This window comes from Chrysemys picta, chromosome 16, assembly GCF_011386835.1.
Source record: "Chrysemys picta bellii isolate R12L10 chromosome 16, ASM1138683v2, whole genome shotgun sequence".
NCBI classification, from domain to species: Eukaryota; Metazoa; Chordata; order Testudines; family Emydidae; genus Chrysemys; species Chrysemys picta.
The window spans coordinates 20,195,662-20,215,411 of NC_088806.1; the positions used below are offsets into that span (position 1 = coordinate 20,195,662).

A 19,750-nucleotide genomic window follows, 5' to 3' on the forward strand; every position below is an offset into this window, starting at 1 on the left:
TTAGCCGCACATCTCCTCTAACATTAAACCCTGTTCTGAAGATCCCAGGTGTCTTTACCATGGGCCAAATTCTGCCACCTTGGTTCACTGGGCTAAATTGTGACTTGGACAGCACATCAATGCAGCAGAGGAGGAGGGAATAAGAGCCCTTATGCCCCAGGGCAACCCTGACCTTGAGCCTGAGTGTATGAAAGTAAACAGGGCTAAGTGCTCAGGTGGGATAAGATTTTCAAGCACTACGCATCCAATGTGCCAGGCTGCTTTGAAAATCCAGCTACGTATTTTGGTGCCTAAATGAGAGCAGAGCTCTTCTGAAAATTCCAGCCTTTTCCCATCAAAGCAAGTGTGCGGGGAGGGGCATGGGTGGAGACTTAACCCCACCCTCTCCATTTATTGGTTGGTGCAGCTAAAAGTGTGTGTATTAACTGAGTGTTGGTATAGGCCAGTTGCAAATTACTAGCCCCCAGGAGGCTGGTGGGGAGCAGAAGGGAATTGTGATGGGGGAGCAGTCAGGAAATTGTTTTCCCCTCCTGTGAGAATTTTCCAAATTAAAAAAAAAAATTCCCTTGTCCAGAATTGGGTCAAAAATCAAAATCTTGAAAAATTTCATGAACCAACAAATTATTATTATTATTTTTTGTTTGGGCCAATTGAAATGTTTCCCTTTGATCATTTTGAAAGGTCTCATTTTGATTTTGCCCTTTTGTTCGTTCTTAAATTTGTTTTTAGTTGAAATTAAGTGAAATTTCAAAAAAGACAAAAGTCGGTTTGAACCGTAAAACCCAAAGTTTTTCCATTTGAAAAAGTCGAACTAGGACCTTGTTACAATTTCAAAACTTAATTTTTTTTCAATGCTTTTTCAAGTCAGGAACTTTCTCCAAACCAAACTGGGTGACAGGGGATGGATCACTTAAGAATATAAGAACATAAGAACGGCCATACCGGGTCAGACCAAAGGTCCATCTAGCCCAGTAGCCTGTCTTTCGACAGTGGTCAATGCCAGGTGCCCCAGAGGGAATGAACAGAACAGGTAATCACCAAGTGATCCATCCCTTTTTTCCCATTCCCAGCTTGTGGCAAACAGAGGCTAGGGACACCATCCCTGCCCATCCTGGCTAATAGTCATTGATGGACCTATCCTCCATGAACTTATCTAGTTCTTTTTTGAACCCTGTTCTAGACTTGGCCTTCGCAACATCCTCTGGCAAGGAGTTCCACAGGTTGACCCTGCGTTGTGTGAAAAAATACTTCCTTTTGTTTGTTTTAAACCTGCTGTCTATTAATTTCATTTGGTGACCTCTAGTTCTTGTGTTATGGGGTCACCAAATGAAACTAATAGGCAGCAAGTTTAAAACAAACAAAAGGATTACCTGTTCTGTTCATTCCCTCTGAAGCACCTGGCCACAATTGGAAGACAGGATACGGGGCTAGATGGACCTTTGGTCTGATGCAGTATGGCCACTCTTATGTTCTCATGTTCTTTCCCTTTCCCCACCCGCAGTCTCAGATTCGAGAAATTGGTATTTTGGGGTGAAAAAAAATTTTGTGGCAAAAATTCCAGCCAGTTCCAACTGCGATTCTAGAAGCCAATATTCCTTCCTTGGGACATTCTTGGGGTGACACCATTATATGCTGTGTCCTTGTGAGGAAAGCCAGCCCACTGATTTCAGTAGGATCAAAGGCATTATTCAGCGAGTGCCGGGGAGGCAAGCTCAGGCTGTGGCTCTGAGGGGCAGAACTCGGTGTAACACTAATTTTAAATCAAATCTCCAAACTGCCAGGGCAATGACAGAAAGCTTTCTTGTTTTAAAGAACCTTTTTTGCAACCAGTGGTCAGCAGTGAAGATTAATCGCTTCTCAGCAGGATAAAGCCAGCACTAATTAGGAGAAGGGAGACACAATGCAGCCTTTTTTGGACCCTCTAGTGCATTTCCTAGCGAGCCCTTTTACATAACATGCCCTTGGCACTTCTTCTTGAGCTGTCAACACTTTGGGAGGGTCAGAACACTAAGATCTCCTCTCAAAGCAGCCACAAACAAACACAACAATAAAGAAGGACAACAGACCCAAGGAAGGCAGGACTTTAATCAAAAACAACCCCCCTCCCCAAACAAATAAAAAAAAAACCCCAAAGCTGCCAAAACAACCCCAAAGTGGAACAAAGTGCAAACCAGCTGCAGGGGAGCAAAGGCCAAGAATAACACCAGCAACTCTAGCAGTTTGGTAACAAGCGGCTCTGCCTCTTTAAAAACTTGCAGCCCTGTGCAGTGATAATAGTATTTGGAGAGCTACAAGTGGCTGAGGGCAGGTCCAATAAGCGCCCTCAGCACCTCCCTCCCCCCCCCCCAAGAACTCTGGTTACAAATCCTCGCTCTTTTGCCCATGACAGAAATGTATATAAACCCCCAGAAAAGCAGATGCACTTGAAAAGACAGGTACGGGGGGCAGGGGCTGGGTAGCCCCTCCATGGGCGCTGGAGTTGGCGAGGCTGGTGCTGACAAGAGCGCGCTCCTGGGGTCCCTGGCAGCTGGATTACCGGTGCGAGCGGGCTTAGGTGCAGGCTTTGATTGTTTCTTTCCCCCTCGCATGCCTGGATCAAGCGGCTGCTGATCTGAAACTGCCCCCTCGCCTCGCCATCCCCTTGGGCAGCGCCTGGGATCATGCTGCTGCTGCTGGGCATCTCTGGGCTGTGCCTAGCGGTCCTGCCCTCGCTCTGCTCCCCCCTGGAGAGCGAGATCGTGACCCCGCTCCGCTTAGACCCGGACATCAATGGCCGGCAATATTTCAAAAGGGGCCCGGAGGAGCCCAGCCCCCAGGGGGTGATTTTCCAGATCACCGCTTTCCAGGAGGATTTCTACTTGAACCTGACTCCAGACGCGCAGTTCATTGCGCCCGCCTTCGCCGTCCACTACCTGGGCGCATCCCCCAGCGCGGCCAGGGAGCGCCCCGACCTCAGGCGCTGCTTCTACTCCGGAGATGTCAACTCCGACCGGGAATCCTTCGCAGCCCTCAGCCTCTGCGGGGGGCTCCGGGGGGCTTTCGGGTACCGAGGGGCTGAATATCTCATCAGCCCGCTCCGGAATGACACCGGGAACGGGGCGCTGCGGAACAGCCAGGGGGAGCACCTCTTGCAGCGCAGGAGCGCGCCTATCCAAGCCGGAGACCCCACCTCCAGGTGCGGCGTGGGCTCCAGCTTGAACCCGGCCATCCTGCAAGCTCTGGAGAAATACAAAGGCTCCCAGCAGCAGCGGAAGAAGCAGCTGAACGAGACCAGGCTGCCCAGGAAGAGCGGCCGCTCCAAGCGCTTCGTCTCCATCCCCAGGTACGTGGAGACGCTGGTGGTGGCGGACGAGTCCATGGTGAAGTTCCACGGGGCTGACTTGAAGCACTATCTGCTCACCCTCATGGCCACGGCGGCCAGGCTCTACAAGCACCCCAGCATCCTCAACCCCATCAACATCGCGGTGGTCAAGTTCCTGGTCATCGGCCAGGATGACAAGGGGCCCAAGGTCACCGGGAACGCGGCGCTCACCTTGCGGAACTTCTGCGCCTGGCAGAAGAAGTGGAACAAAGTGAGCGACAAGCACCCCGAGTACTGGGACACCGCCATCCTCTTCACCAAGCAGGTGGGTCGGGGGTCCGCGCGCAGGGAGGGGAGGGGTCGCAGGAGTGGGGGGCAGCGGGTCAGGCTTTCCTTCCCTGGCACTGGCTGGGACACGGCCCTTGGCCAAACGCAGCACTGCGCCCTTTCTGCAAAGCTGCCCCTTGTCCCCTCCTGCCAAAGCTCAATTCGCTCCGGCGCGGATGGCGCAAAGCAAGCCCCGTTCCGCTGTCAACCCTGCTGCTGCTCAGGTGAGAGCTACACTGTCCTAGCAAAGGCAGGCCGGGTTGAGGCATGCGCAAAAGCGCAGGCTGGATTTTGCAATGTCACTTAACTTACAGTATGTCTATTCTGGTTGCTGTTGCCAATACGGTCCGGTCTCCCCCCAGCTCCAACCTCCCAGAAAGCGCTGAGTGATAGGAAGCACTAGCGTGGATTTAGCATTGAATCGGCGGGTGCGCCCCAGGGCCAGTAGGAGGCGCTCTAATGATGAAATGTAAGGCAGCTGAAGCTATTCCAGCAGAGCTGTGCGTGTGCATCTGGGTCATGAGCTTGATTCACACTTCCAAAGGCAGGGGGGACGCTGAATAACAACCCTCCTCCCACACAGCCAGTTACAGATTTCTTCAAGGGCCCGAACTCGGGCTGGGAGGGCAAAGATGATGGTGAGGGCGGAGGGTCGAATTAGAACGAGAGGGCAGCCCAGGGCGTCTGCTGGATGCCTGGCATGTGTGGAATGCCTTCTGAACAACAGCCCAGAAAAATCACTGTCACAGGCTGAGTGCCGCCAGCAAACCGTTCATGGTCACTAATTTCTCCGTGGTGCATTTTCACCAGCCACCAGTTTGCAGGTATTTTATATCTGACAGGAAGGAGACCCCCCACGCCCAGCACTAGTATCTATCACAGCTCCTGAGTCTCTCATACAAAACAGCAGAGTTGGGGTCACACTGGGGCTCCCGACAGGGCACAGGAACTTGCTTCTCTTTGCAACCCGCTCGAGTCCATCTGAGGACAGCCTCAGAAGCAGAGCACGCATCCGGCCCTGGTTTCCGAGCCTTCCTCCTCAGCTGGGAGTAGCTGGAAAGCTCAGGCCTGGAGCCGGTGCCGTGCATTGCACCTGCCAAAGAGAGAGCCTCTCCCAGCTTCACACTTCCTCTGACTCATTCGCTTGAAGAGCCCCATGAGAACCTGGAACTCGCTCTCCTCCATTGGTCCTGAGTGAATTTAGTGCTGGTGAAAGGTGTCAGATCCCTGCAGGCTGGAGTCCTCTCTCTGTCCACAGAACAAGTATGGCACAGGCAGCAGTGGAGATGGCTTCCCCACAGCCCCTGCTCCTGTGGTCTGGAGGGAGACCCTCTGAGGCTCTGCTGAGAGATGGAAGCATTAGACTTGATGTGTTTCTTTCTCTTTGCCTCATTCAGTCCTTGGACTCAGCTGATGCCGCCAGCAATGGTGCCAATGTCAATGCTGTTTGGGATGATTATTTTGCCGCATGGTTAACTGTGCAATGGGAACAAGACGGAGAGCGGCAGCTCACTTGGCATGGGCCCCTAAACAGCCAGCAGATGGGAACGAGTGACTTTCAGTCACCGCCCGCTCGGACTGGATGCAAACAGATGACATGCTTGAAACTTCCTTGGAGAAACTCTGCCACACTCAGACAGTCTCTGGGCTCCTGACTGCCTTCAATCCCTGGGAGGAATCCCACTTCTCCCCATGGGAAATGCTTGCACACATCAAGTTTGATATTTGCCCCTTAAAATACTCAGAATACTTCACCCCAACTCGTTAAAGCACTCTGGGCTTTGCACTCCCTTTCCCATGGCTGCTGTTTGCTGAATCACATCACATTGCTGCTCGGATGCTTATGTGTATATTGAAGCTTTCTCCTTTCTGCTACAGTGATGAGTGCTATTGACAGACTTAACTAATCACCTCCAATTACCTACCTGGGCCTTCAGACGGACATAGGCTAGATTGTACTCTCAGCTACCCCTCTGCAGTTCCTACACAGTGTGTAAACCAGGACAGAATCTGGCTCAGTGGACCAAATCCTCATCCTGTTTGTTGAAAGCAATGGGAACTTTGCCACTGGCTTCAGTGGGACCCGGATTTAGGTCAGTGACCGTGATACCGTGTGGCTATAGACATTAAAGGGGTGAGATGTTACTTGCTGAATTTGGAAATCACCGATGGAAGATGTCAGGCAGGAGAAAGAGGCTAGTCAGAAAGAGAGGAAGTGTCTACGAATACACGATATCATGGCAATCAGCTAGGGTGGGTTGGACAATAGGGAAAAAGCGCATAGAATAGTGACAGTGATTCTTCAATTCTCTTTTCTCTACCTCCCTGCCAACCTGCTCTCTTTATTCTGGGGAATTAGATTCCGGAGCGGAAGCTGTGGGGGCATTTCCGTAACTTGCGTCCTAGTAAGGCACTCATGGAAGGAAAGGCTATCGATCACCACAAGACTTAATGATCAACATGATATGAGCACCACAGACCGGTGACAACAACTAGCGACCTCTGATCTACCCTGGAATGGTAGCAACACAACCAGTGACAATTTCAGCGATGGAAATTCATCTCCTCAGCCCACGTCCTTTAGCTGGGCATGAATCTCTTTAAATGGGAACAAAGGCAGACGGCCTGATACAAAGCCTGCTGAAGTCAACCGCTTCAACTGGGCTTTGCTTCAGGCCCTGCCTGGTTTACGATTGTTGCAAGAACAGGCAGCATGTTGACACTGTCCCCTAATGGGCCAGATTCACCCCGGCATAAACCTGTTGAGGTCACTGGAGTTACACCAGGGATGAGTTTGGCCTTAAACATGCACGTGCTGCCACATTGGCTGCATTTTTTACGCATGACAAAACCGTCCATTCCTGAAACCCCAATGCAAGGGCACATGATCAACACAGACATCTGCCTTCCTTGAACTCATCCATCTGTGGTCTCCTGGTACCCAAGAGTTTATCTCCCTGCCAAAAGGCTGTTACATAAACCCGTAACTTTTATTTCGTTTAAAGGCCAATTGATAGGCAGTTTCCAGTTGTAGTCAGCAAGTCGCTGATAGATGGAGTTGTCCTTTCTCAATCTGGCATCAGGCGCTCCCGCTCAGCCTTGTTTTCTATGATGTCAGTTGCTCTGGATTGCGGATATGTCCTTGGTGGACTCATTCTGTGCATCTGGCCAATTCAGGTCTGCCAAGCAAGTGTGAGCAAGAGATCTCGATCTTCCCACTTTAGCTGGTGCTTGAATAAGGGGCCATTGGAGCATACGGCGTTAAGATGCACAGCTGTCCCTTGTGACTGCACCTACGGAATGGAGAATGGATCTGCAAGCGACGTCCAGTAACTTGGCTGCATTTCCAACCATCTGGAAACGGATGCTCTGCACCTTTGTCCGGCTTTACATCTGCCAACGATGACCATGGAAGTTCTTAAAATATCTACTGTCGTTAAATGGCTGGCTTTGCCAAACAGCTGTTCCCTTTACTGCTGTGCACCAGAGGCAGGAGAGGGTATAGAATTCCATTACCCATGGACTCAAGGGTGGGGAGCTCAGAAAACATGCAGCGGAGGAGGGAGGAAGTTCCATCCTCTGAGTGTTTGACACAACTGCTGCAAGGTTCCCTGCAGCCAACCGGCAAAGCATCTGGAAAGACACGGATTATGAATCACTGGGGAGGCAGCCAAGCCTGGAAGGAGAAATCCAATGGGGCAGCAGTGAGTGGTTGCATAATCCTGAGTTGCTTTAGTGGGGATAAGGAGAAAACTGAGTATCATATGGGATTATGGACCCCACGGGAGATGGGACCAGAGTCTCCATGCTTGGCTGGTGAGAGGCAACTGCTCGGGCCCTACGTGGAGATGGTGGCATCTCTGTCGAGCCTGCCAAGTTGCGGCAATGACAGTTTGTGTAGGCTGTTCTCCAACACCTACACAATGGAGGGGGCTAGGAAAGTCTAGGAAGGGACGGAGAAGAAATACCCCTCCTTAGAAAGTGAACGCCCTTATGCACAGAGCTATGTACCTTAGAAAGGAGGAGGAGAGGGGGAATTCTTATTCTATACTCCATTAGCTCAGGAGCTATTGGATTCAGATGGCGGAACACCTCTGCTGCCCAGTTCATCATCTCACGGTGGTGGGCAAATCAAAAAGAAGCATGTAGGCGACCCTCCGTGATGTTTGAGAAAGGAGTGTGGGCAGCACACTGGCTGTGTCTGTTTCATCTCCCATGAGCGCAGCTTGGTGGGGCAGAGAACGGTCTAGCTGGGGAGGATAGGTTCTCTTGCCTTGTTCTGCCATTGACTCTGTGTCACCCTGGACGAGTTACTTCATCTCTCTGTGCGCCAGTTTCCCTATTTGTGAAGCAGCTGGAAATACAGGGTTATGGTGAGGCTCGGGGCCTCGGAATGAGAGGGCTGTTGGAGCAAAGTATTATCACCTTGTAAAGGACCAGTGGGCAGAGCCAGACCAGGAGAGCTGTGTCTGGATCAGGCAGGGCGCTGGCGTGACAGGCAAGGCCTTAGTTTACTGTAAAATCCCATTCTTGGACCGGTACTAGTATCATTTTCAGCATAGCCAAGACAAAGTGAAATAATGACCATGACTTATCTGTGAACATTCTGCAAATCCCATTGGACGTAGCAGCTGTAACTGGGCTGTTTCCACCTTCCACCCTTTCCCATCATAGCCAGAGCTGAGGGGATTTTAAATGGGTGACACTTGCGTATGCGGTTAGCATTTTCCTGGCTTCCAGTGGGATGGGAAAGCTCTCCCTAATCCAGGCTCGGATGCTTTCAGCCCCCTCTCGAGTTCTGGTGGAATCATGTTACATTGCTTGATGCTGGAATCTCTGGGGAAATTCTCTGGCATGTGCTATGCAGAAGATCAGATTAGATGAGCCTAAAGAATCCATTAGCCTCAAGATCTCTGAGGATTCAGGTAGGAAAGGAGACTGTTTTAGGGAAGGAATAGTTTGTTTTGGATTTGTTTGAATCTTCTTGCTTTGGATTCTTCCTGCTACCTCTTTCCAACATGTAGTCTGCCTATCTAGGCGTCTATAAATTGCCATCCCTGTAGTACATAGCTCCTGCCTCTTCCCCGTAGTCCCAATAACAATCTGCCCTTGTGCTGCTACTGCAAAATCTTCCTGCATTTAAGAATATGCTTTGCCCAGCTGCACATTTTGGGCTTGGTCCTCTCCTGTCTTGCACCTGAGCAAGGTGGGTGCAAAACGCTGCGAGACCAGGAGTCTCCACCCACTTGCACCAGTGGTGCAATTTCACACCCACTCATTGCACAAGTGCCAATGCTGACACGAGGCCGTGGAGGGTCAGGCTCTTTGCATTGCAAACTCACACTCTCTTTTCTTTTTTGTTCTTCCCATTTACTCCCCCTATTTCCTTCCCTTCCCCACGACCTGTAACCCCGTCTCCTCCTAATTGCCCCTCTCTCTTTTCTCCCTCTCTCCTCTGTTCTTTGTCCCCATCTGCTCTCTGTAGAGTCTCTCCCCGTACAGAGGAGATGCTATCCCATTGTTACTCTGGGAGCCCCCAGACACATCCCCAATCCCATGTTTTGGAATCTGTTACTCTGCCGACTCCTCTTTGAAACTCCCCTCACTCTGTGACCCTTCGCTGATCTTTCCGAGCCAGGTTTGGGAGCTGGCTGGACCTCCAGCGTGGCTGGAGGAGGGATTCTCGGTGGGGGTGAGGGGCACGGCAGGTGGGTGTGGCGCTGCCATCTGGCATTTCAAAGGGGAATGGCACCGGGAGGCTGAGGTTCAGATTTGAACCCAGGCCCAGAGGTTAAAGGAGGGCCGGGTAAGAGCTGCTTGTTAATCTATCCCTGCAGTCAGCGGACAAGGTTCGCAGCAGTAAGTGGGTCAGTGTGTCAGTGCAGGTGTTCGGCAGGGAGCCAAGAGCGCTCTCAGCCAGCAAGGAAACAGGAACTCTTAAAAGAGCAATGAGACTCCGAAGGCCGGGTTCTTCCCAGTGTGTCCCCACGGCGCCCTCGCCCCTTTTAACCAAGGCCACTTGCCTTCAGTGGCTCTGCCTGTGGCAGATATTCAAGCAGACTTACCTAAACTGCAGACAAGGGCTGCTTTGCTACTCGGTTCCAGGAGGGAGCAGATGAGCCTAGAACCGGGAATAAATGGTTGCTCTGTAAACACGAGGCCATCTTCAGCTCAGCACTGGCTCCTTCACAGAAGGGGCCCAGCATTTGGCTTTGTCTGGCCAGTTTGAGGCATCAGCCCTTACTTGTACTGCTACTACTACAACTCTGCCCTGCCTAGTAGTTTCCTGGCGTACAGCTCCAGGCACTTTACAAAGGGAAGGTCAGTATACGTACCCCTTTGTACAGATGAGGAGGTTAAGCCGCGGAGAGGGGAAGTGAACTGAAAAGGGTCCCATGGTACGTCTGTGTCTCCTGACTCCCCATCTAGTGCCTCATACATTGGATGCTGCTGCTGCAGCCTTCGCAAACATGCATATTTCCCCTATATTTATCTAAGGCATTTATCTGGCCCCTGCTAGCATGGTACCTGAGCGCCTCATACCCTCTAACGAATTTATCCTCGGAACACTCCTATGCGGTAGGGAAGTGCTTTTATTCCCGTTTTTACAGATGGGGAAACCGAGTCACAGAACAGTTAAGTGACTCACAAGACGTCGGAGGCAGAGCAGGGACTTGAACCTAGGTCTCCGGCTAGCATCCTAACCACTGGACCATCCTTCCAGGGGTGCCGTTCAGAAGCAATGCAATAATGAACAGACTCCTACCGGTACCTCCTTCAGGCTGTGAACACCCAGACCTGCAGCCCTCAATGCTCCCTGGAAATGGCGATGGGGCTTTCCCTCCCTCTCCCAACAGAATCCAGGCCCTGACACTTCGGATTTCAGAGGGTCTGGTTCTGGTCTCGCTTACCTTAGTTCTAGACAGGTGTGGCTCTGTTGATTTCAGCGGGGTTACTCCTGGTTTGCACCAGCATGAGTGAAAGCAGTCAGGCTCCATGGTCCTCATGCTGCTGACTGTTTCCCTTGGACAAGATTTAACAAAAAATGCAAAAACAGAAAGAGTGAGATGGAAAGTTAAAGGGCATAAAATAGGAGCGAGATCACAGAGATCCGACTTGCTTGGCAACAGACAATCCTACTTTATCGAAACCAGATTACATGAGACTAAGCTAAGTACCCTCTGTCCCTCGTGGGAAAGCCAGGTCAGCAGCAGTGCTGTCTAGAAGTTAGTAGATCAGACCAGGGCTCCCCCTCTGCTGGAGATGAACCACTCACCTCTCAAGGTGGGGGGCAGGCTAGGACTTGCAGGGGGCAGGCTAGGACTCCTGGCTTCTATTTCTAGCTGTGCCACTGACTAAAGTGGGTCACTTACCCTATCTGGGCTCCAGTGTAAAGTGAGGCTCATAATACCAGGGGGTATGAAGATTAGTTCCCTGGTGGTTTGTTAAAGTGCTTTGAGAGCATCAGCCGTGAACGTCCAAAGCACTGAATGATGGGAAGTGCCCGGGTGTTCCTACGCATTGCCATGACGCCCACTTGGCACATAGGCAAGTCATGCTGCTGATCTTCTGGAGCCATGGACAGGCGCAAGGGCAGTGTAGGGCCAGTCTGTCTGAGGAGTTGAGATCGATGTCCATCCCTAGCGGGCAGGATACAGGGGCCTGGCCATCCTGGCAGAGGCATGGGCACGACTGCCTCTGAAGTCAGTGGTCAGGAGTTCATGCAATGGTGGTGCTGCCCACACATGACGGAGAGACTGTTGGCCTTAGGCCTGTGGAATCCAACAGGGCCCCGTCGCCAAGAACTGACTCACCACAGCACTACAGGCCACTGCAACAGGTGGGGAGGAAACTGGGTAGTTTCCTCGTGTCTCGCTGCACATAGGCCCCCACAACCTAGGGCTGCCCCTTGGAGAACAACAGAGACAGAGCGGTTAAGCCAGCTCTCTTGAATTCCTCAGCAGCCATCAGGGCTATCTCGGTGATGGATTTGCTGAGTGCCCTCTTGTAACCTGCCTGTCAGAGAAAGAGAGATTTCCCTCAAGACATATGAGCTACAGCCCTCAGCAGTCAAGGGAAGAAAGCTATAGGAGCCTCCTGCCTGGGCCAGGCCCTGGAGATAAGCCGCCAGTTTGCTCCCTGCCCAATTGTGGCTTTAAGCTTCAAAGATCAAATAAACCAGATCAGGCTTCCACTCCCCCAGCTCTGTCCATGCACCTCCTTTCTGGGATTCCCACTCAGCTCTGCCAATGCCCCTCAACCCTAATCTGCAGCAACCCCTCTTAATCCTTCCATGGGCTCCCAGGGCAGCTCTGCCAGCTTATCTCTGATATCCGAATTGTAGTCCTCTCCTTGTCACCAGTTGTGTCAAAGTGCGTGATGGCTTTGTGATGCCGATATGTTCTCACGAGGGACCAGGGTGAGCCCATCGCGTTCATTTCACACGCAGACAAGTGCCGGTTTGTCCATCCAGTTCTTCAGTCGTGAGAGGCTTGCTTCTTTACTATGCAAAGGCCAGCCCTTTCCCCACAGGTTATTACCCTGATGTTTTCAAAGTGTTTCATGAATTCTCAGCCATGTGCTTGCTACTAAAGCCAGCGGGGCAGGGCCAGAACTCTCTGAAGTTGCTGACGTTGGTATTTATCGATGGACGAACCTTGAATAAGCCCCCAACGGTTTGGATTCTTATAGGAACTTCAGTTTGGAGACCACCTCAGCCTCTCTTGTGCAATTACACAGCATAAGAATGGCCATGCTGCGTCAGACCAATGGTCCAGCTAGCCCAGTATCCTGTCTTCCGACAGAGGCCAATGCCAGGTGCCCCAGAGGGAATGAACAGAACAGGGCAATTATTAAGTGATCCCTCCCCTGTTGTTCAGTCCCAGCATCTGGCAGTCAGCACTGGGCTGTGTCCCTGACCATCTTGGCTAATAGCCATTGATGGACCTGTCCTCCATGAACTTATTAAATATTTTTTTGCTATGGGCCTGGACAGGAACGCATCATGAATCACTCTCATTTATCCTGTGGTAGCACCCCAAAGGCCCACCTATTGTAGCTTGATCCCATCCACATTTAAGGTGGGAGAGATTCCCTGCCCCTTCCCGCAGCCTGTCCTGCGAGCACATCCTCTCCTGGATTCCTGCCTCTCCCACCTTGATCTCAGAAGATGATAAAGGGGTGAAAAATGATGCTCGGCTCTTCACAAACAAATGAAATGTCAGCGTGTAAATTCCAGGCAGTTACTTCTCTTGCCAGACTCTCCCCTGTGGGGGCACTTCAAAGGAGAGTCCAGGGCTGCCTAGAAGGGAAAAACTTTGTGGAGCTGTCAAGTGGAATCCGATACGAGAGTCCTGGAGTGAGGCCGGCATTGGGGATCGGTCACCTTCAGTAGGTCTCCTTAACTCCCTCTCTCCCTTGAGCTCTGGAGAAAGAGAAGAGTGTGAGGAAAAGGAGGAAGGACATTTTGTGCTTACGCAGCACTAATACTGTGTATTTGAACAGTGACTTATCTGACCATATGATTTGTATTACAGTAGCACTTATTGGCCTCAAGAGAGATCTAGGCTCTGTTGTTGCTGGGCCCTCTTTAGACATAAAGCGAGGTACAATCCCCTGACCTTCCTTCAAAGAGCTCATCATTGAAATAGACAGAACAGACAAAGGCTGGGAGAAAGGAAATGTGGTCATCCCAATTTAACAGATGAGAAACTGAGCTAGAAAGACGCTAAGTGACTTGCCCAAAGTTACCCAGAGAGTCTGCGGCAGAGTCAAGAATTGACCCTAGATCTTTCACTCAAGGAATGTGATGGTCCAAGCACCATACAGGGATTCTGGCCCCAATCCTGCCCCCTTTGCAGACAATAGCAAAACTCCCACAGATTTTAATAATGCAGGAGCTGACCCTAATGAATGCATTCTCATCACTCGCTCCATACCAGGTGTGTAAGGGTCACCACCTGCCTTTTACAGATGGGGAAATTGAGGCACTGAGAGGTTAAAGACCCAAACCGTCAAACTGCCGTACCAAAATCCATATTTTGACATCCAGATAATTGGTCTGGTTTCACCAGAGGCGCTGAGCCCCGGCAGTTCCCATTGACCTCAGCAGGAGTTGTGGGTGCTCAGCACTTCTGAAAGAGGGGTTACACCTCTTGTAATCTGGCTCCTTCCACACCCACCCCTCCTCTGGAATTTAGATTGGATGCTCCTTGGGGCAGGGCCCGTGCTTATCATGTCTCCTGTGAAATGTCGAGCATGCTTGGGGGTGCTCTAAGATAATCAATACTGTGTCTGACTTTAGGCACCTGAGGGTGAAGATTCTGGTTTAAGTGATTCGTCAGTGGCAGAGGTGTGAGAAGAACCCAGGAGTCCTGACTCCAAGTGCCCTGCTTGGATTGCAGTTCTTTCAGAGGGGAAATTTCCCTTCCCCCCGTGGCTGTGCATCCCCAACGTCTCTGTTATCTCTGTTATGTAGTAGACTATTAACATGACTGCATGTGTTCTGGTTTAAGGGAATTCCAGGCCCTGATGTAGTGAGCCAATCTGGTTCTCTTCGCCTGTGAACTACAAAATAAGGAAGCAATTTATATCTGGCAATGGCACTACCCAGCTGAAGTCTATATACCAGCCTCTGTCTCCATAAGCAACATCTGGTAGACATGGTCAGTCCTGGCTCCGAACAACTCCAGCAGAGCGAATGGCATGACCCCTGCTTGGGGCTTCTGCTTTCAGTGGCTGTCACTATTGTCTTCTTCAGCATTGTCTGTGTGGTCACATGGGAACTAGGGGGAAAAGTAGGGTCAGACCTAATCCTCCCAGCCTGGGAAAGAAGGGGAATGGGTTACAAGGAGAGCAACTAGTTGCCTTCAGGGTTTCCAGCTGGGAGATAAAACTTACCTCTCTCTGGTGTTAACTGGGAGGCTGCAGATTTCCCCAGCTGCAAAGACCCTTTCGGCAGCACCTCATCAGAGCGGGAGAAGCTTCCTCTATGAAAGGCTGTTTGGGTTTGACAGAGAAACCCTCTTGTTCCTCTCTTTGGGGCTGGGGGTAATCTCCCCACCTACCTGCTTCCGTAAGTCTATCTGCCTCAGGTGTTTAGAAAGCCCCCATCTCATAGGGGTGTGTCAGAAATAGGAATCAAACCCCACTCTCCTGAGCCCCAGATTAGCATTTTAACCACTGGACCACCCTTCCTAGTAGGTACAGTCTCACAACTGCATCCTTCATCTCCAGCACGGCTCCCCCATCCGTTTCTCTTCCTCCGCCACTTCCATGCTCATTCCTTCTGAAAGGTTCCCCTTTGGTGTGGCACAGAGACAGCACCAGCTGGGGGCGAGAGCATGGGTATAGGTCTTCTATTTCCGGCGCTGTTACTTCCCTACTCTATGCCTCAGTCCCCACATCTGTAAAATGGGGAGAGTGAGACTTACCCTCTTGGAAATGCGCTCTGAGATCTTAGGATGAGTGGTGCAAAGTATGATTATCATTATCAGGGTTCAATCCATTGGTTAAAAAGGCAGCCCATTCCCTGCAAGCTTCACAGAGTGCCATCTCCTCCTCCGGAGAATGAATCATGCCATTCACTGGCTTGTGTGGGCCATCTGTGTCTGGGGCGCACAGATAAACTGCAATGACCTGTGAGGGCTGAGAGCTGCAAATAGCTTGTTTAGGGTAGGGGAGTTTAAGCAAATGTTAGGGGAAACTGGTGCACTGTTTGCATATTTGAAGGAGGAGGGCTGGTCTGGTGGTTAAGGTGCTAGCCAGGGAGACAGAAGGCCTAACTTCAACTCCTGGGCTGTAGGACAGGCTTCCTGTAGGACCTGGGGCAAGTCACTTCATCTGTCCAGTCAAGATTTACTTACGACTTTGGATATCTCAGTTCTTGTGGACCCAATCTGAGACACCTGAAAGGGACCTGATATTCAGAGAGCAGATGCTCAGCGCTTTCTGAAAAAATCACATCTTGTTTAAGGTGTCTTGAGTTGGGCACTCAAAATCGCCAGTCACTTTTGAAAATCTTGGTGTTTGTGTCAATTTCCCCAGCTGTCCCAAGCTCCCCATCCTTCGGCAGTCTGGAGCATTTCGACTCTAAACTCTTTGAGGCAGAAGCTATGTCTGCCTCTATGTTTGTACAGTGCCTAGCACTCTGGGGTCTTGATCTCAGCTGGGGCCTCTAGGCGCTTTAGTAATACACATCATCAATAACCAAAATGAATATGCCTGTGTATGCACTGTGCCTATAACAATAAGCATGTGTGCAGAATATTTTGATGATATTTCCCTATGCTTAAAAAATATCCCCATTGTGCAGAAGCCCATTGTGAGAGCGGACAGACACTCTACGACAGAGGGCATCCTCAGGCTGTCCTCTGGCAGGGACTAGTCCTGCTTTGGTTTCATTCAGACAGACTAGCGCTGGACAAATCTCAGGCAGTTCACAGCTTTGGTTCAGATAATCCCTCTGCAGCCTGGCTCCTCTGAACCTCTGGGATTCGCAGAATCAGGCTGGGAATCTGGCGATCAGGTGCTTCTTTGTGCCATTTCTGCTATGCCCTGGAAATACTCTCCTACGAGTTCACAGTTCTCCAGTGCTTCTGGACCCATCCAGAACTCAGACAGTCTGCAGCCACTATGAAACTGAAAGGGGAGAGGGGAAGGAATGGAATAATCTTCTGGCCCTTAAAAGGTCAATTTCCGTTTGAATTGCGGGCGAAGGTGGGGCCAGTTCTTGTTTAACTCAGACTGCCTGCCTGCTCCCAGTGCAGCGCTGGCATGGGGCCTGAGCCAAAGCCCACGGAAGTCAATGGGAGCCTTTCCAATGAATTCAACAGACTTTGGAACTGACCCATCAACCTCTCACAGCCAAGCAGAGGTGAGAAACTGACCTGTCTCCTTCCTTTGGGTCTGATCCAAAGCCAGGAGCCCTCCCATTGACTTCAGGGGGCTTTGGGTCAGGCCCTTTGTCCTTCTGAAACAAAAAGAAGTCAGGCTGCCTCCCCTGGTGTTTAGGCTGGGCCCCTTCCCTGTCTATAGGGGCCTTAGAAGTCAGGAATCTGTGTCACTGAAGACTCAGGAAGATGTTATATATATGGTATCGCTGATGCCAGGGTTAATTCCAAACGTGTCATTTCATCGCACTGGACAGCCCAAGGTTGTGTGTATTTTAGGTCAGTGAGCCACAAAGGTTTCCTGGCTCCTACTCACTGTAAACAGGGATGTATGGTTCCTATCCTGTTGTCTCCTATCATTCTTGTTTTCTAGGGGTTAGTTAGTGCAATAATAAAGGACACGTGCTGGCATCTCAGAGGGGTCCTCTGGTGCTGGCGTCTCAGGGTCTGTAGCATCCGTGCAATCCTTGCCCGCCGCTAACTGGTCCAATTTGTCCTCTCCCCATGTTCTCTGCAGGATCTGTGTGGTGCCACCACCTGCGACACCCTGGGGATGGCCGACGTTGGCACCATGTGTGACCCCAAGCGCAGCTGCTCGGTCATCGAGGACGACGGGCTGCCATCCGCCTTCACCACGGCTCATGAGCTGGGTAAGGGGCTGAAGTTCAGGGCAGCGCCTGCCCGTCCCCTTTCGGGGCTGCTCCCTCGTTTGTTTGCGGCGAGGCTTTTGTGGGAACAGAATTTGGCTTTCTGGACCCACCCCTGTGCCTCGACTTCACAGGTCTCAAAGCGCGTGGCACCCAGTGGGAATCTGAAGTGCAGGAGAGCGAAGTGACATGCCCCAGGTCACACAGGAAGGCGGTGGCAGAGTCAGGATAGAACTCAGAGTCCTGATTCCAAGCCCACTGGAATATGCTGCCCCGCTGAGAACAGCATGACTGCGTTTTCTTGTACAGTTTGCTGACTCTCTGTTCCCCTTGCTGTTCAATGCTAGCATCACCGGGGGTGTGCTTCCATGGCCCGCACGAGTGTCTGATCTCCCGGGCAAGCCATTCATTCCCTGTGTTCTCATGCCTCTGCCTCGCACGTTGTCCCTCAAACAGTTGCCAGACCATTTCTGGTTTTAATAGCGAACGCCTCCATCCATCATTCTGTGGCTTAGAAAGCTGCCACTTTAACCAAACCCACAGCAGAGACGTGGAGCCCCAGGCTGCGGTTGCCACCTGGGGAGAAAAAAAAACCCAACCCATATCCCAAACCTGCTAATGTTTATGGCTCCATAATTAGGAGGGAAGGGGGAGGGAGGAAAGCCTGAGATGTTTAAAATAACCCTGAATTGCAGCCTCAGGAAGTTTAGACAATAGCCAAGTGTCCGGAACAGCTTTCTGGGGAAACTCCACCTCGGGGTGAGAAAGTGAGACGCACCGGCTTTCTTCCCAGCGCTTCTGGGAGGCGAGAGAGGAACTGTTGGAAAACAGCTGCTAGGAAAGCGAGTGGGGCCAGTGCGGGCGGGTCAGGCGTCCCAGCTATATTTTGTTGTTGTTATTGCCACTTTTGTTCAGTTTCCAGGATTCGGGTGTCCTGAAATAACACACCAAGGCTGGGATGCATTAGGCACGCACCTAAATCCAGAGACACTGGCAGTCCCTGGGGGGGTTGAGCAATGAAATCGCTCTCTCTCTTCAATGTTCTTTCTTTCTTCCTTTCCTTCTTTTCTCGCTGAATAACCCGCATCCATACATGAAGCAGATGGTGTGCGTTTTGGCCAGCAAAGTGCCGGCTCAGAGACCCCACTGGCAGTCTTATAACTTGTCCGTCTTACGGGCGATCTGATTTAAACACAAGGAACAGAGTTTGTGGAGCCCGGGGTCAGGGGAACAGAACACCCAGACCATTAACCACCGGGCTGCAGGTATTTCAGAGCGGTTAGTCCCACAAGCAAAAGGATTTCGTCTGGCTTAGCCAGAGTGGCCAAGATTTGGGGTGATGTGACTCATTAGCATCCGGGAAGATCACACAGGGGCGGAGGGGAGAGACATCAGCTACTGAGACAGTGGTGGTTTGGCTGTTACAGCAGGGCTCATATAGGTGTGGTGGGTCATCAAAGCAAATGAGGGCTCCGCGGCATTAGCTAGAGCAGGGTCCGTGCCAGTGGTCTGTGGCGCAGCTTGCCGGATCCTAGGGGACTAGCCAGATATGTATATAAACGGAGACTAAGCGCACTACCTACGTATAGGACACTTGGTCAGATCAGAGCCTCCTGCTAGAGAAGGAGAAGTTGCCTTGTGACGAAAGGATGGCCTTGTGGCTCAGACATGGGCCTCCTGGCTTCTTCTCCTGGCTCTGCCCTAGGCTTCTCAGACAAGTCACTTGGCTTCTCAGAACCCCAGGTTTCTCAGCTGTAAAATGGGGATAATGGGACTGACGTTGTGAATTGCTCTGAGATCTACGGGTGAAAAGCGCTGCGCGACAGCTCAGGACGACTAACGGCCCCTCTTGCTCTTCCAGGGCACGTGTTCAACATGCCCCACGACAACGTGAAGGTCTGTGAGGAAGTCTTCGGCAGGCTGAAGACCAACCACATGATGTCACCCACCCTCATACAGATCGATCGCGCCAACCCCTGGTCGGCCTGCAGCGCCGCCATAATCACCGACTTCCTGGACAGCGGGCACGGTGAGCTGGGTGTGCTGGGAAGGGGGACTTGGCTGCCGTTGCTGATGGTGGCTCGTCGTTATCGGTGTCTAAGGTGCCGTGAAGGCGTGCAGCACTTAATAAAACAGATGGAGGGGCCAAATCCCTGCCCAGAGGGGCCATCCAGCTGGCAAGGGTTCAGACACAAAGTGTGGAGACACTGCGGGGAGGAGAAGTGGGTAAGCAGCGAGGGCAGGCGTTGGGAGCCTGTAGCTACCTACTCCGGTGACGGGACCCATGCTTGCTCTGTGGTGAGATCCGTTCCATCCCGGTGCTCTGGGTCAGTGCAGCCCGGGCTTTTATCTCGCCTTCTCCCAGCTGTGGGTCACCAGTCCCATTTCGCCCGCTGGGACCTGGTTTAAAACTGGCCCTGCAGTTCAGGAGCTTTAAGTGTGAAGAACAGAGCCTTTCCCTCTCATGGGGATGTGGGGGTGGGGAGGGAAGAAGCATCTGTGCTCCTCACACCAGATGTCTGCAGCCTTGAAGCCCTCACACAGCTGAGCTGGGACGTCCCTCGGCTCCACAGACTCCAGCACAG

The 19,750-nt window shown here is 51.6% G+C and overlaps 1 protein-coding gene across 1 annotated transcript in view; it reads left to right on the forward strand.

Moving 5' to 3' along the window:
• Positions 1-2,369: 2,369 nt before the first annotated feature.
• Positions 2,370-19,750, forward strand: part of ADAMTS15 (ADAM metallopeptidase with thrombospondin type 1 motif 15) — a 31,422-nt gene continuing 14,041 nt past the window's right edge. Inside the window, exons 1-3 of the mRNA XM_005303911.4 lie at positions 2,370-3,626; positions 17,036-17,168; positions 19,027-19,194. Coding sequence (XP_005303968.2) covers positions 2,661-3,626; positions 17,036-17,168; positions 19,027-19,194 — 1,267 coding nt within the window. The 5' untranslated portion in view covers positions 2,370-2,660. The remainder of the gene's footprint in view (positions 3,627-17,035; positions 17,169-19,026; positions 19,195-19,750) is intronic.